Source organism: Zootermopsis nevadensis, unplaced genomic scaffold, assembly GCF_977971745.1.
Source record: "Zootermopsis nevadensis isolate Lab colony 2312 unplaced genomic scaffold, Znev_1.0 Znev_ptg000023l, whole genome shotgun sequence".
Lineage (NCBI taxonomy): Eukaryota > Metazoa > Arthropoda > Insecta > Blattodea > Termopsidae > Zootermopsis > Zootermopsis nevadensis.
The window spans coordinates 8719201-8736129 of record NW_028259155.1 but is presented as its reverse complement, the minus strand read 5'-3'; the positions used below and the strand labels follow the sequence as shown (position 1 = coordinate 8736129).

The 16929-nt window shown below is 37.8% G+C and overlaps 1 protein-coding gene and 1 long non-coding RNA gene across 6 annotated transcripts in view; both read right to left on the bottom strand.

Annotated features, from left to right (window-relative positions):
• Window positions 1-16929, bottom strand: part of Dhc62B (Dynein heavy chain at 62B) — an 80760-nt gene that overhangs the window by 45784 nt on the left and 18047 nt on the right. For all 5 annotated transcript variants that reach the window (XM_087354236.1, XM_087354237.1, XM_022074947.2 and 2 more), the window contains 13 exons: window positions 16215-16380; window positions 15542-15696; window positions 13569-13676; window positions 12619-12731; window positions 10868-11019; window positions 9742-9917; window positions 8327-8555; window positions 7985-8191; window positions 5807-5976; window positions 3554-3833; window positions 2763-3002; window positions 1301-1466; window positions 611-834 (listed from right to left, as the gene is read on the bottom strand). In XM_087354236.1, coding sequence (XP_087210362.1) covers window positions 611-834; window positions 1301-1466; window positions 2763-3002; window positions 3554-3833; window positions 5807-5976; window positions 7985-8191; window positions 8327-8555; window positions 9742-9917; window positions 10868-11019; window positions 12619-12731; window positions 13569-13676; window positions 15542-15696; window positions 16215-16380 — 2386 coding nt within the window. The remainder of the gene's footprint in view (window positions 1-610; window positions 835-1300; window positions 1467-2762; window positions 3003-3553; window positions 3834-5806; window positions 5977-7984; window positions 8192-8326; window positions 8556-9741; window positions 9918-10867; window positions 11020-12618; window positions 12732-13568; window positions 13677-15541; window positions 15697-16214; window positions 16381-16929) is intronic.
• Window positions 5093-5597, bottom strand: LOC147872907 (uncharacterized). Its single transcript, XR_015536637.1, has 2 exons — window positions 5352-5597; window positions 5093-5193 (listed from the first exon to the last, which is right to left on the bottom strand). It is a non-coding gene; the product is annotated as an uncharacterized LOC147872907 (long non-coding RNA).

The following is a 16929-nucleotide window of genomic DNA, read 5'->3' as shown; positions in this document are numbered from 1 at the left end:
AGACTTGAAAAAGACAGCCTGTCAGGCTCCTGTTATCAGAAGAACGACATCCCATTAGCAGATTACATAAATGACAGCTCTAAAGTTCATCCTGTCTCAGCCTCCTTGTTACTTTCAAATATGAACTGAAGGTTCCACTTTAAACAAGATTAAAAAGGTATAATCTTTTGAAGTATATAAACACATTCTTACACACCAAACTATTTAACATTATCCCTTTAAACATAAAATAGAATAATTTATTTACATCACATAAATCCTTCAAACAAGAATAGCAATTAATAATAAGAGGAACCTTCCATTTGTCCTCATTCCTCTTCCTGCAACAGTTAGAAATAGGACTAATGCTGTATGAAAATTTTCTACTCAAAATTACTTCCTGAAACATCCTCACATTATATATGACAGACTGGTTATGAAATAACCCGTATATTTATTGGGTACTGTTCGTGCAGTAAAGATTCAAGTTAGGTTAGGTTACATCATTTTACTGAGCAATGAATTGGTGGTTCTTCCCCAACATCATATCTGTCAGGCTGACCTGAGTGGTAAATTTTATGAGCATTGTTATAATTAAGAAAATGTCAAATTAATCTGGGAACTGACTCACCTCTCTCGCAGCATTAAGAAATATATTATGACTGTGCTGAGGGAGGACAACACCAGGAAACAAGTCAGATACGATTCCCTCAAACAGAGGAACATCACAAGGAAGAAACTTGGGATGATTAACATCAATAATTGACCTAAGGACCAACATTTCTTCTTTCTCATCTGGGAACTTCAACTTCAAGTTCCTAGCAGTTGTTAACACAGTCTTTACTGCTCTCATTCCTGGAAGTTAAGAGAAGTAAAATAAAATAATCTCAGAAAGTGTATTCCGTACCGAACTACACATAATATCCTAATGTATTCTTTGCAATGTGCATTTTAGATATTAAATCCACTTTGTTCAATAGTTCCCACTTAGCCACCAGATCTCGGCACCTCAGCGTCTAACTCACGACTTTCCTCATCAGTCATTTGTTATCACCGCTCGTAAAAAGCAAATTAAAAGTAAAGCTGTCCCGCTGCACGCCATGTAGGTGCTTAGGGGGAGAGTAGGTACAGCTCCTACTCATTCTTAACCTCGGTACTAGATAGGGAGTGAGTGATCAGCGTCATGCCCTGGCAGCACTAATTTAAAAGCAAACCAGGTCTCTGAGAACAGAACCTGAAGGTTCAACATAACCCATTACTGCTCTTCAGTCTGTATTTTACTGATTCAGATCTTCGGCTTTGGTTCATACACTACACATACCATAATCGTAGTGGTCTTGAGATGACAGCTGTTCTGAGCAGAGGCGATACACAGTTACAATTTTCACAGATAAGCTTCTAGCCTCCATAAAACCATATGAATACAACGAAACCTCCGCAATGAGAGCAAAGTCTGGTACCATCATAGCAACAGTGCGGAAAAGGACCTGTATTGAAAACACCTTAATTATATTTACATTCATATGATGACTTAATTAAGAGTAATAAGATAAAAATAATGACTGTGCTCTTATGAAAAATGGTAACAGCATCAATGTTGCTGTTTCTTATTCTTAAACTGTGCTACTATTATTAATACTTACAGTAATACTGTTACTAAAAATACTAAGATCAAGAAGATGGCCGTCTTCTGGGTTGTAGCGCTGTGTAGTCTGGTAGAAGTCTACTAGTGTTTAAGAGATCATTGTCACTGCTATCATCGGGGTGATTCGCGATGAAATGTTCTAGCGAATAGTTCGGAAATAATAAATAAAAACAAGAAAGATAAGAATTTCTTACTGATAAGGTAGCAATACTATAAAATGGGAATGTAATATACAAGGAGACAGGCAAGAAATTAAAATACAAAAATCTAAGTATAAAAGTTCAGTAGATGTGAAACATGAAATGCCTCGTCATACCAGAAATCAATGGCAACAAGAGACTAAAAAATATCTGGAAACAATACCGGGAAAGCACTCGACAGATTCAACACAAATAACACACCCACACTAGGAATATCACACATAATAAGAAAAAGCTACAATCTGAAACTTGAAGCCTGAGTGGTGAGGTTCGCCACTGTTTCAAGAAGAGAAGTACCAGGAAAAGGAAAAACTTGTGATAAGGGAATAAATAATTATGATAATGATGATGCTGACAATGACAACAACAATGAGAGAAGATTATATTACAGAAGAAAAGAGGACAAAAAATTCAGAATTCATCATCATCATCTCTAAGGACTGGGTCCCTCAGCCCGTTCCAGACAGTTGTTCAAGGTAACTTGTCAAGTTGGCCCCTTTTAGTGCCTCAGAGTAGCAAGTGGCAAACCTGCTGCCTCCGTACAATTCCTACTCAGTCCAGATTTGTCTGCTAAAGCCATCTAGTAGCAAATCAGAAGAGACATGGGTGAGAAACATGGCCGCTGAATTTTGTTTACGAAACATCTCATATCATGCTCGTAAGGTTCATTCAAATGCCGTACATCTGCGACATGGGACCACTGGCTTAACTTCCCCTCTGAAGGAAGTCATGCTACAGATCTTTATCACCTTTAAAAATTCATTGACCTTGGGCAGGTTTTAACCTGCGAACCTTGGGTCCAGTGGCAAGCACGCTACCACCAGACCACCCAGGGCGACAAAAAAAAAATGATGAAAATGTGCATTTCCAATTTTTATTTTGTTGTTAATTTGATGACAGGAACAATACTGAAATTAGCTGAAAAACAGTTAACTTACTTTCAGGTTGTCAGGTAGCTCTGAGCACCCAGCATATCCTGGGTTCATGGTGATACATATGTAGCAAGCAGGATTAAGATTGAGCTGAGTACCTTCAAACAGGAATTTCTTAACACCTGCTTGAACTGCTTGCATGATGCACAGAATCTGTTGGGCAATTACTGACAACACGTCTAGTTCAATCCGGTTAAATTCATCAAAACAGGCCCATGCTCCTGATGACGCCAAACCTTTGAAGAACTAAAGAACAAGAGCACATTGTGATGCAAATGATTAAAAAACACTTTTAAGAAATGCATAAGTGTGAAATAACTCATAGAGTATGACAAACCTAAAGTGAAGAACATGCAAGATAATTTTACCACACTGATGGCCACAAGATTCCTCAGCTTGTCAAAACTTAATTCAAAGTGTGTAGTATCACTTGTGAGAAGCAGAGAAAAATGACTCAAGTCATGATATAAAATTATTCTCACAGAATCTATAAATAAGTGCATTGCCAATACTTCTGTATCAGAACATCTAGTACGGTTTGCTGAATCAATCAGTATTTTTTTAAATACTCCTCTTTTCTTGTAAACCTTTCACTTCATTATGCTCACATTGTCAGGCAAACAGTTTGTGACTTAACTTCACTCTGCATCAAAAATTTCCAGCTTTGTTTAGAAACGTATACATATTCCATGGATCCAAAAGTTAGTTATACTGACTACAGGACTGCAGTGATTGGTGAGTCAAGAATAAACTGCACACTTCTTGCATTTATTTGCACATTAACTCAAATTGTGTACCTTTCCCATTGCAATATAATCCAGACCATCTGAACAATTGAAAACCACACACCGAACTGCGATGACTTTGGCCAAATCTTTGACTGTTTCAGTCTTGCCTGTGCCGGCCGGGCCTTCTGGAGCACCACTGAGATGCAGATGATATGCACCAATTAGTGTACGGTAGCAGCGGTCAGTCAGTGGTGTAACGACTAGTCGAGGAGTGTTACCCAAATATTCGTATGCGTAATTAATTGTTGCACTGATGTTGCGAATCTTTACACCATGTTCCCAATAATACCTGGAAGAATACTCAAGTGAATGTAAAGACAAAGATCATTATAATCAGTGGCTGTTAGTGAGTCTGGGCAGTGGTGGTGCTGCGCAACGGGAAAAAATCAGAGTAGTATTTCAACATGTAAAAATATAAATAAATTAAAAGTAAATTTACATCAGGAGAAAACCCATACGTCATCGACAATGTTTTACCTATTTGTAAGTCCGGAAGAGGGCGGCCATGATTTTTTACATCACTTTTTTCACTCAAACACAATTTAGAAAAAGTAATTTGCCATAACTATGATACACTTCCTTTGCTCAATATCATTATTAGAACAAATAGTCAGCACATAGAATTATTGAACACTCATTAACAACAACCACGAAACAGTTTGTGATACAGAAAACGTGGTACTGGGCAAGGGTCTTTTTTCTATAAGCCGGCTGCGGGGACTGCAGCTCAGATGTGCCCTGTACCAGTGAACTGCCCCCTCACTCCACCTCGCACCGCGCTATCAACTTGTGACAAGCAGATGGAGCTGCGAACATTGCAGCCCAGATACGCACTGTACCAGTGAACTGTCCCTCACTCCACTGCCCACAATATTAAAATAATTATATAGAGGAAACAAAGTGTTACAAATTATATAAACACAAAAATTTTTTTTTTTAATTTTTGAAATATTATAGGGGGTGCTGCAGCTCTGCAGTTCTTATGGACGGACCGCCACTGATTATATTTGATAAATTGTTGTTGTTGTTCCTTGGCTCTACAAGCCAGTTGTGGGTTTCACTTCCTCCTATTCGGAGGTTTCCTAATCTTTGAAGCGTGCGTTTGTGAGTAATGAGTGACCAGCCCATGCACAATTTGTAATAAATCCTGATTTGGCTGCCAGAGCCATCTAGCAGTGAATCAGGAGACTTGGGTGAGAAATGGCCGCTGAATTTTGCTAACGAAACATCTTGTTTCCTCTCCGAATGAAGTTGTGTTACAGATTTTTATCACCTTTAAAAGCCATCGACCTCGGTCTGGTTTGAACCTGCGAACCTTGGATCCAGTGGCAAGCACGCTAACCACTAGTCCACTGAGGGCGACATATTTAATAAATTAGGTGATAAAATTTTCAATACAATACTTTTATTTTCCGTCGTTTACACAAGCTTATTGTTAAAATCATATAAAATTTCACATAAAATTGTTACATTTTAAAATTGACGACATGTTTCGATATACAATCTTATCATCGTCAGGTCTATCAAAATTAAAATTAAAATCTGGTGTATCTGTTGCTCTGCTTATATTGCTTTTGTTTTTACTCGTTTTTATTACATCTCCAGGCTTCTTCGATTTTATTTTTGGAGACGCGCCTGGGTGCCTATATCTGCAAAATCAATTTTAATTTTCATATCGTGATAAGGCTACCGAAATAGGAAATGGAATAATATTACTCTAATTTATAATATTTTAAGGAATTATTCAAATATATCGTATTACAAACAAAATAAATGTAATCACAAAATATAAAGTATTATAACATACCGGGTTGTGTATGAGGTGCGTGTCCGTTGTTATTGAATGGCAGACAGTAACTGAGTTGTGAGTATCGTGTATGGCTATATATATTGGGTGAAAGTTGTTTAGGGGGTTGGGTCAATGGACTGTAGAATGTTAAATATCGGATTGTTCGTGTAAATGTTACTGTCGTTTAATGCAAGGTTTTGTTTATGTGTTCTTTGTATATGATATTTCTCTATGGTGTCTCTATGTCGTTTGTTTTGTATTATTTTTATAAACGACGGAAAATAAAAGTATTGTATTGAAACACAAGCATGATGCAATTAAGATATAAAATTTTCAAGTTGGCAACTGATAATGAATTTTCAGAAAATTAATTTAAATCAGACTATTACAATTAACACACACACACACATCTTGAAGTGTAAACATTAATGAAACATAATAGTAACAGCTATTTTATGCATATAATGACTTACCGTAACTGAGCCAGCCATGTGAAGGCTAACTCAGAATGAAATTTCTTCTTAACCAAGTCCTCTATGACATCTTTAGCATGGACATCAGACATGATCAATGCTCCCAAAACAATACGGGATTGTTTGGAAACTTTTCCACGCACAAGTACAACAAGGTCCTGCAACTGAATCTGTAACATAATACACAGTTAATCACAAAATGTCAATGAATTACTTTTCTATCATCATTCATACAATATGACCACTCATAAAGTTCTGGTCAAAGACATCTGAAACTCGCCATTGGTACAAGAGGTTGATTTTTGTGGACTGCAAAGGAAGCACTGCCTAATATTTTCCACTGCATCATCACTGAGCCAAAGACAACCATTGGTTTTACCATTGCACAAACAACCTGCTTCCATAAAAAGATCATACCACTGACAAATGGACTGATGAGTCGGCAGTGCTCTACAAAACCGTCTCTGAAATATTCTCTTCACAGCTGTAGCACAAGATACTTAAAAGCAGAGCACAATCTTGGCCTTCCTAATTGCAATTTCATTTTCCTACTAATGCAACTTGATTGCTCCTGGTAGCAGCTAGGCATACTAGCAACTACGTCAGATAAATATCGTCAGTGTTCCCATCATATGAAAACAATAGAGTATCGTATCGTATTACTTTCATTACATAATTTGTTAGAAATTAAGATATTATGAAATTATACGAAACATAAAACAGTAACCTTGTATGTTCCAAGATTTGTCTCCCTTGCTCCTTAACTTTGCGCTAGAATATGCCATCAGGAAAGTCCAAGATAGGCAGGAGGGTTTGCAATTGAACGGGACTCATCAGCTGTTGGCATTTGCTGATGATGTTAATTTATTGGGGGACATTATGAATACAATAAAGAGGAACGCAGAAGTTTTACTAGAGGCTAGTGGACAAGTGGGGCTGGAAGTAAATTCAGAAAAAACTAAGTACATGTTAGTATCTCGTCAGCAGAAGACAGGCGGGCAGAATTATCTTAGGGTGGCTAATAAGTCCTTTGAAAGGGTTACAAAGTTAAAATATCTGGGAACAACAATAACAAATTAAAATGAAACTCATGAGGAAGTTAGGAGGAGATTAAATTAAGGAAATGCTTGCTACTTCTCATTTCTAAGAACCTAAAGATTAAAATACAAAAGAAATAATTTTGCCTGTTGTTTTGTATGGGTGCGAAACATGGTCTCTCACTCTGATGGAGGAACACAGATTGCAGGTGTTTGAGAATCGGGTGTTGAGGAGGATATTTGGGCCTAGGAGAGAAGACGATGAGGCGTGGAGAAAACTGCATAAAGATGAGCTTAAAAATCTGTACTCCTCCCCCATTATTGTCAAGGTGATTAAGTCGAGAAGAATGAGATGGGTGGGGCATGTAGCGCGCATGGATGGGACAAGAGGTGTGCACCGGGTATTGTTTGGGAAGCCTGAGGGGAAGAGACCACTGGGGAGACCTAGACGTAGATGGGAAGATAATATCAAGCGGGATCTATAGGAGATAGGAGTTGAAGGCGACTGGATTTTGCTGTTCCGGGACAGGGGCTGGTGGAGGGCTTTGGTTAATTCGGTGATGAAACTTTGGGTTCGGTAAGCCATCTAGTTAGTTAGTTAGTTAGTATATGAATTCCATTATAATCCATAAACATTTACCAGTAAACCTACAATCTGAAATCTTTTCCAAGTACACAGTTTTCTACGTAGGATTTGAGGTTTCCACAGTGGACAGCCGTCTTCTTTACAGTTTTCATTCTACCATTTATAAATTGTACACAACACATACAACATTCTCATGCCACTTAGTTATTTACTGAATTATAAAGTAGCTAATCTACTTACATACTGAGTATACACACTCAATATTAGTGTTGAAATAATGGAAAATGGACAATATCCTAAAAAATACCACATAGTTCCCGAGCACCAGTGTCGGGGGGGGGGGGGGGGGGGGGGGGGAACATTTAAAATTATAATATATACACACACACACACAGATATAGAGGTTCACATCTGGGTTATGGGTTATACTTTGCCCAGCTCTGCTATATGAGAAGAAAGTGCATAAGCAGAGAAACTCTTTTCTGCCTTTCAATCAATCTTTAGTTTCAGTATAGTTATAAATACATATTTAAGTAATAACCAAATAAGCCTCACCTGCAAACGTTTGTGATACTCTCTCAGTTTCTCTGCTTGTTCTAGTCTGAGCATTTTTTCCACTTCCTCTGTCCAGTGGATCATTGCAGCACACAGCATAACCTGGCCTGCCCATTGCAAAACCCAGCTGGCACGGCTGCATCTAGGGTATGCCTCGTAACTCTTCTCTATTTCACTCCTTAGAGACACGACCATCTGCTCCTCTACCTATAATATTGTCACTTAGTCTTTAGCATTAGTTTCAAATACAATTTATGTCTTAAAACACTATAAAACTGGTGTTGCGTCTTATTGTAGACAGGTGGCATCTAGGTAAGTGATAAATTTCACTGAAGTTTTCACCTGATTAAGCCACTTCTCAACACTTCCTCTAGCTTCAGCCACAGAGATGAGTTGCAAAAAGTTTATTATCTCTCCTTCTCCACTGAACATGGCACAGATGTTGAGATCAGGATCAAAGCCTACTTTAGCAATTCCTTCGAAACACTTCTTCATGTGTGGCTGTACTCTCAGTGGGTCTTTGGTTTCAGACAAAATTTCTAACAATTCATCATTGGAAAGGAAGAAAAATCTATGGAAATAAATTATTAATTAGTGATAAGCAGTAACTGGTCAACGCCAAAGACAAATAGAAGATGCACAGTTTGCAAAACCAGTAGCAAATTCTGGTTACTGGTGCTACAGCGAAGCTGTTCACCCCCCACCCCCCTAAACTATTAACATTAATACAGAGTGTACAATTTAAAACAGAACCCCAAAACAATCACGTATTATTATACAAATATGAAGTCAGAAGCAGACTCATCCACAAGCAGTAGACTCTCCCAACCACCCCCACGACACTCAAGTCAAGCTAGGCCGCTGCTCACGCCAGTTACGAACGTGATGTACTGGTTTCATTGTTTTTGGGTGAAGAAAATTGTGTGTAGTGGTTAGGGTTGTATTTTAAATGGAAGACTCTGTACAAATTTCACATCCCCAGTTTTGTCTGAGAACTTTGAGAAAATATTTTCATCACATGCAACATTCTATGGTAATGAAGTAAATAAATATTTACTACTGAGATCCCGAAGTTCTTTCTCAGACATCATATGAGTGGCCGAACCGTATTCCTATACATTCTTCACTCTTTACTGTAACACTAACAGAGACTCAGAAAAACATGAACAGTGATAAGTGATTACATTTATCATGAAAGACAACAAAACTCACAGAGTGATTTAGGATCATATGTCAAAACTTTATGGAAAGTCTTCTCCTATTTAATGTTTCTCCGTTGAAACAGTGACTGGAGCTGCATGATGAAGCTGAGGCTAAGATAATAATGAGACAACTTCATGCCACTAAGTCACTTGTCACTGAGTTCCTAGAACACAGACTCCACAGCAAAGGAGATGACATTCTGAATGTTGCAATGAAATACAACATCCGCTCAATGATTACAGAAGGTGGGTTTGTAATGAATCTTTACAAAGGACAGAACGAAGAAGTCAAAAAGATGACACAAGAGTTAATCTTTATCCACAATTCACCAAAACTTTAAGCCACTGCTGGCGGTTGTGGATTTCTGGCTCTCGAGCTTCTAACCAGGCTTCAATTAACTTTCTGTTCAGTTAGAAAATCAAGAAGCTAACTTTCACTCCAAATGCATCATTACTTTTGAATTTAAATGAAACACCAAAGCTGACTAAATTAAGAAGTAGAATATAAATTCTCCCTTTTAAAGTTGTTCATAGCCGGGATTATTATCATCCAACCTTGGGAACACAAGTCTCTTCTCTTCTAGGTAAGCAGCCACTCCCTCACTGACTTTCTCCAGATCAGCCATACATTCCTGTAGGATCACAGATGTACTGAGTGCACCTGCTGTCTCAACCACTCTTGAATCCTTCTGCAACGAGTTCATTAACCTCCTGTAACTCTGATCCACATTCTGCAATAAAAGCCATCACATCGCAATTTGTAAGATGAATGGATTCCGCCTTGAGCACGGCTAACAAACTCAAGATCCTATGGCGTACAACTATGCAAGATGAAACCTTCTGCAAAATAAATTTCTATAACTTAATCAATGTGTAAAGAAAACCAGCACAAAGAAGACAAAACATTTTAAAATCTGTAGTATTGGCGAAGGAAGAGGAGGAATTACAGAACATGATGGACAAGTTAGTGGAAACAGGTAGAGAGTATGGAATGGAAATCAACATTGAAAAATCAAAGGTAATGAGGATAGCACCGAGAGCAGAACCATTGAACGTTGTAATTGGAAACCAACAGATGGAGAATGTGGAGCATTTCAAGTACTTGGGAAGCATAGTCACGACGGACGCCCTATGCACCAAGGAAGTAAAAGCAAGGATAGCCATGGCCAAGGCAGCTTTCGTCAAGAAGAGGATACTTCTCACTAGCAAGTTGGGCTTGGAGATGAAGGAGAAACTAGTGAAGTGTTACGTATGGAGCAGAGACTTGGACACTCAGGAAGAAGGAAGGAGAGTTTTGAAATGTGGTGTTGGAGAAGAATAGAGAAGATCAGGTGGACGGATCGAGTGACCAACGAAGAAGTATTAAGGAGAGTCAACGAGCAAAGAAACATTCTGCAGGCGATTACACGAAGGAAAGCTAACTGGCTGGGACATATTATGAGAAGGAATGGGTTACTGAGTGATATCACCGAAGGCCTGGTTGAAGGAAAGAGAGGACTAGGAAGAAGATTGATACAGCTAACTGACGACCTTAAACAAGGAAAGAAGATGACGTTCCAGGAATTAAAACGAGAAGCCGAGAATAGGGAAAACTGGAGAGCTCTTTTTGGGCAGAGCAATGGACCTGTCGTAAGACAGAACACTTAATAATAATAATAATAATAATAATAATGACAATGACCTGAAACAGCTTCCCTTCTTCTGGCAACTGACTAACAATATCTTGAGATGAAAATATAGGAAGCAAATGAAGCCACTTTGCTTGAACGCTTCCCCACTCCTCAAATGTTTTCATCATTCTTGTCAGCTTTTCATACCATTCTCGTATTTCAGCTAAAGAGATAAACAGAAACAAAACTTATTATCTCATGCAATAAACGAGGGGTGTTCAATAAGTAATAATTTAGGGTGTCACACTCGTCATTATTAATGGACAAGCTCTGTATTTCTCTACACAATTTCCAGGGTGACCCCAACAAATAACCTGTCCAATATCTTAGCTGGGTAAGAAATGTGCAGCGAAACTGTTTGAGAAGGTCCACTGCAACAGGTTATAGGGGGGCACTGTCATGGGAAAAGATCACTTCCATTCTGAAACCATGATGTCTAATCCCTCAATGAAAAGTATGCACTGTGCAGTCAATAACGTCTTCTGTGCCCAGAGTTAGTTGTATTATAAGTGGTAATGAAACATGAATTTGTGACTTCAACCTGACATCAAAAGTAGCGTCAATAAGACTGCAATTACAAAACAATCCCAAAGAAAAAGAGGTTCAAAGACCTTCCAGTCTGCACGGAAGATGTTATGAACGATACGGACAAAGACCCAGAACCCTTCATATGAAAACTGTTTTTTCACAAACGATGAATTTAACAAGAGTATACATGTATATAGATAAATGCAGACAAATCACCATACAGCACTGGGGACCTCTGCCAGTTCTCTGCCCCCCCAGTTTCTAATCAAGAAAGAAAACCCAAATTTTGTCCAAAATAAATTAAAGCGACGTGAAGTGTGCGACCACTGGTCCTGGTATGACCTAAGAAAACAAAAAAAGACCAGTGTGCACTCTGTTGGGAAAATAATGAAGGCTGGCAACAGGTTGATATGAAGGAGAGTAGGGAAGGTACAGGGTGACAGTGAAGGAAATGTCACGTTACGCACAGGACATTCTCGTCCAGAGTTTCTGCACCTGAAGGATGAAAGAGAAACTGGTGCTGCTTCATGACAATGCTCATGTTATGTTTGAACTGCTAAAGCAGCTCTCTGAAAATGACTCGCCCATCCATCACACAATCCAAAACTTGTACTTAACAACTCCCATCTCTTCGGACCACCAAAGGAAAATATTTTTGATGTGATAACAATGTGAAAGCCAAGGGGCACCAACTGGTGGAAACAGTAAGCCCTGATTTCACACATGCAGCGAGCAATCACAGCAGCAAATGGTCTTTATCACTCTAGTGGTCATGTGGAGAAACAGAGGCTTTGTCCACATATGACAGACACACTGCAGAGCTAATAATTTTAGAAGATATTTTTCACGTTTCAGAATAAAATAAATTATAATAAATACATATACCACAACTCTATGGATTAAGTTCATATACCACACTCATAACATGCAACTGGCATAGTTTCTATGTGAATACATTTGTAGACAAACTACCCACGTAAAACAAGTTCCAAACTTCAACAAGTCCAACGACTGTTTCTGAGGAAAATATAAGATATATTCAGGAGATATAAACTGCTTTAATTTGTCTATTTATGATCAATTTCTATATTACATTTAGACACATTAAAATTATATGAAAATGTAAACAGTTCATTAAAAATATACACAAAATTCATTAATGTTCTGAACATGTTGGCAGCCCACGTCTACAGTATACAGAGTTAAAGCTCAAGATGAAATTATCTACCATTACCTTCACACGGCTTCACAAAGGCAGAGCCTCTCATTGCAAGTGTTTTGACATAATGGTCATCCATGATGGCTTGTATGTCACTTAAATGAGACAGGACTAGGATGTCTGTATCCCTGAAATTGAATTGTAGTTCAATTAATGCCACAAAGCACTCAGGATTTTAAGCCAAAGTATTTAAAAACAACTGTCCTATTAACTCTTCATGTTCTATTGTCAAACGGGTTAAGAGCACACTCACTTCCAAAGGTCAGACACCTGACAGATGAAATTTTGAGAGTTCTGTTTACAAACAAGTTACAGAATTTGATATTTTCAAACAGACCTGAATGTTTATCACACTCCACAAAAATGGTACAGTTAAGACAAGAACTATTTAAGCCATTAATTTCAGTATCAATGAAACCACATACCTACAATACAAATGTAAGCATAAAATAACACAAAAGTTAAACAATTTAAAAATTAATCAGAACTGGCCATATGTAGTGGAACAAAAATATTCCTCAGGGATTAAATGATATTATCAAAGAACTTCTAAATAGTCTTAAAATATTCTGAATTCTAGGACTTTTCACAACATAAAATCATCTAAATATCACTATGAAAATCCCTGTTATAATTATAATCATTCAAACTAAATTTACATTTAAAATAGAATTTCTCGTTCGAATGCTGTCTTCTGACTTGTAGCACTGTGCAGACTGGTAGATGTTTACCAATGTTTCAGAGGTCCTTGTTGCCTCCATCAGATCATCCTGATGATGCAGGCAGCAAGAAACTTTAAAACATTGCTAAACATCAACCAGACTACATGGCACGACAACCCAGACGACAGCTATCTTCGGACTCACCGCTGTGGTAACCTCAAATCCTCTTCAAATACAAAACTTATTATATTTGCACACCGAATTTTGGCTCACTTAGGCTTTCATAACATTGGTTCTACTTACTTCCATTTGTTGACTGTGAATGCAACATCGGACCATTCCGTTAAAATTTGCGATAAATTATCCTGTAGCTGCTTTTCTTTGCTTGCACTAATGCTCACTGTCTCAAACCTGAAATGAACAAAATAAAATCATCTATATACTGAAGAGTCCAGTTTCATATTCATTTAAAATATGGCCAGCTATTAATTATCAACCATTACAAATTACACAGTTAATTTAGAAGTTTGCAAATAAAATTCAGGGAGAGCTTCCTGCTATTCAATTCAGCAAATTTTGCCCTAACCTAACCTAAAACACAAATATTAAAATACACAAAACTTACTCAGCCTATTTTCCACCAAGGGAAATACAAACATTGAGGGTATCTGAGAGCAGGGTGGTGAAGAGAGTGTCTTGACAAAAAACGAGTAATAATCATGAAGCTGTGTGACAAAGTTTAAATATTTGGGAACAACAATAACAAATCAAAATGACACTCATGACGAAGTTAGGAGGAGACTAAATTCCGGAAATGCTTGCTACTTCTCAGTTCAAAATATTTTGTCTTCCCGTCTGATTTCTAAGAACCTGAAAATTAAAATATACAAAACAATAATCTTGCCTGTTGTTTTGTACGGGTGCGAAACATGGTCTCTCACTCAGAGGGAGGAACACAGATTGCAGGTGTTTGAAAATCGGGTGTTGAGGAGGATATTTGGGCCTAAGAGGGAAGACGATGGGGCGTGGAGAAAACTGCATAATGACGAACTTAAAAATTTGTTCTCCTCCCCCAGTACTGTCAGGGTGATTAAGTCGAGAAGAATGAGATGGGCCGGACATGTAGACGTAGATGGGAGGATAATCTCAGGCGGGATATATGGGAGATAGGAGTTGAAGGAGACTGGATTTTGTTGGCCCAGGACAGGGTCCGGTGGAGGGCTTTTGTTAATTCGGTGATGAACCTTCGGGTTCCGTAAGCCATCTGGTTGATTGGGTCCACTATTTGGGAAGCCTGAGGGGAAGAGACCTCTGGGGAGACCTAGACGTAGATGGGAGGATAATCTCAGGCGGGATATATGGGAGATAGGAGTTGAAGGAGACTGGATTTTGTTGGCCCAGGACAGGGTCCGGTGGAGGGCTTTGGTTAATTCGGTGGTAAACCTTCGGGTTCCATAAGCCATCTAGTTAGTTATCATGAAGCTGGAGAAAGCTGTATAAATTCCATAAGCACATAAAATATCAGTCACAAATCAGAAGAGAGAAAGCCCTTTGGAAGACCTTGGTGTAAATGGAGAACACTGAAATGGATCTTAGCCCTTTTAGAGTACAATGGCACCTATATGTTCCACCCGACATAACATTAAAAGAACTCTGAATTTTGCTGCTAGTGTGTGTGCATATGTTTTGTATAATTATCAAAATAAACAGCAATTATTTATTTGGCTGAACTTTTAAATAGAGACATACTTTGTTTTATTTGAGATAGGAGCTAAATTTTTAAATACTGTTTAGATGGGCTCCATTCTTTAAAGGGTTACAAAATAGGCTGAGGCTGTGGACTGAATTAACAAGCATTCAGAAATGTTGTCTCCTCTACCTCCTTCTTTCTACCTGTGAGCTTCAGTATCTCCAATTTCAGCAGAGTATAGCGACAGTAATGGCAGGCCATGTTTGAACTTCAGATTACTTCATATTGGATAAGAGACAATGCAGCAGTTATATACCAGCTTTACGAGTTGAGTAAACAGGCAGAACAATAGGGAAGCCAAACATAATTCTGCAGCTTTCCTAAACAGAACTTTTATAAATTTTGAAGATATAAATTCTGATTTTTGTGGAAAAATTCATACTGAAGTTAAATTTACATTCTGTAATATTTTGTTGCCTTTGTTACTGTGGATATTTAAAAGTTGACTGCAATACAGTTCAAATTATATTTCTGTGTTTTACATAAATGAAACAGAACAAAACAACATCGACACACTGAAACATACCTGTCCAGGTATTTCTCAAGATGCATATTAATTATTTTGTTTGCAGTAGTTCCAGCATTTGGAGTGAGATCAAAACCTACTATCTTTGACATCTCGTTCCAGTGTCGCTCACATAAAGCTGGATTGCTGAATATTCCAACTACCGGAAAATATTGCTATGGAAGAGAGCAAGATTTAGTTACAAATCAGACTTTCAACTTGACTTGACTACGATTACACCTTCCACATCATATATAAATTACACATTTGCATAAACCTGACAAGACCTTTCAGCATACATTGGTCTCTATAAAAGCAGGTTTCTTCCATGCACTCGCTACGGACCTGTGTGACAATTACTCACTACTGCATGACAGCATATAAGAAATAATCTTGTTTAAATGTTACCATTTTCAAAGTGCCAACTAGTGCCAATGTTCAACTACTAAGCCTCAAAGCATCAAACATAACCCGAAACTGTTGTCATTTTAAAAATGCTAAACGTTCTTAACCTTTATTGCCTATGTGAGACAGTTTACACACAGTTCAGTTTGCCGACAGCCCCAGAATATGGAGATCTGAATCCCCTACTCTCACGCAATAAAGATTAATACATACGTCCACAATTTTTTGGAATATTCTGTGTATTTTCAAAGACACGTGAAAATTATTTTAAAGCAACTACAATACTTACCCTGAAGTCCTTAATACTTTCAATTGTCTTTATGCAGAGCTTCAATGGGGCAGGCAAATTAGAGAAGTCTGGATCTTCTACATTACCTTTGAACCTATGTGGATAGTTCTCTGCTACTTGCTGTCTCAGTCTTGAGCGATGCTTTTCCTGAGCCTTTATTACATCTCTGTAAGTAATACACGTTTGTTGACAGTCACAGCATGCTCTTGCCGATGCCCATTTATTTCATAATACATCATTCACAGACAAACTTAAAATTGCAGTGTTCAAAATATCAGTCTATATTATATGTGACAGTTCCAAATACACAAAAAAAGCAGTATTACCATATAAAAATATACCAAAAATATAGGCAAGTTAACTATCCATTCCTCAACCACACGCTGCTACTACAAATCTTCACACAAGCTAGTAATATTAGTAAGGACCTAAAATGTTCTATTGACTGTGAGGAATATGCAAAATGTGACAGTCAGTATAAATGAAATGTAAAAGTGTTATTCATTCTTTAAAGCATTACAGTTGGTGCACTTAAATAAACGGGCAATAAAGTGATGAAAATTTAAATTTACAGAGTTCTGTGTTTACATGAACATCTACTGTCCTATGTTCAAGAAACCTTCGTAACCATTTTAATTATAAAAGGTTAGGATTATAATTAATTTTACAGTGTTACAGCACTCATGAAAATCCAACTCAACCACAACAAATTCAC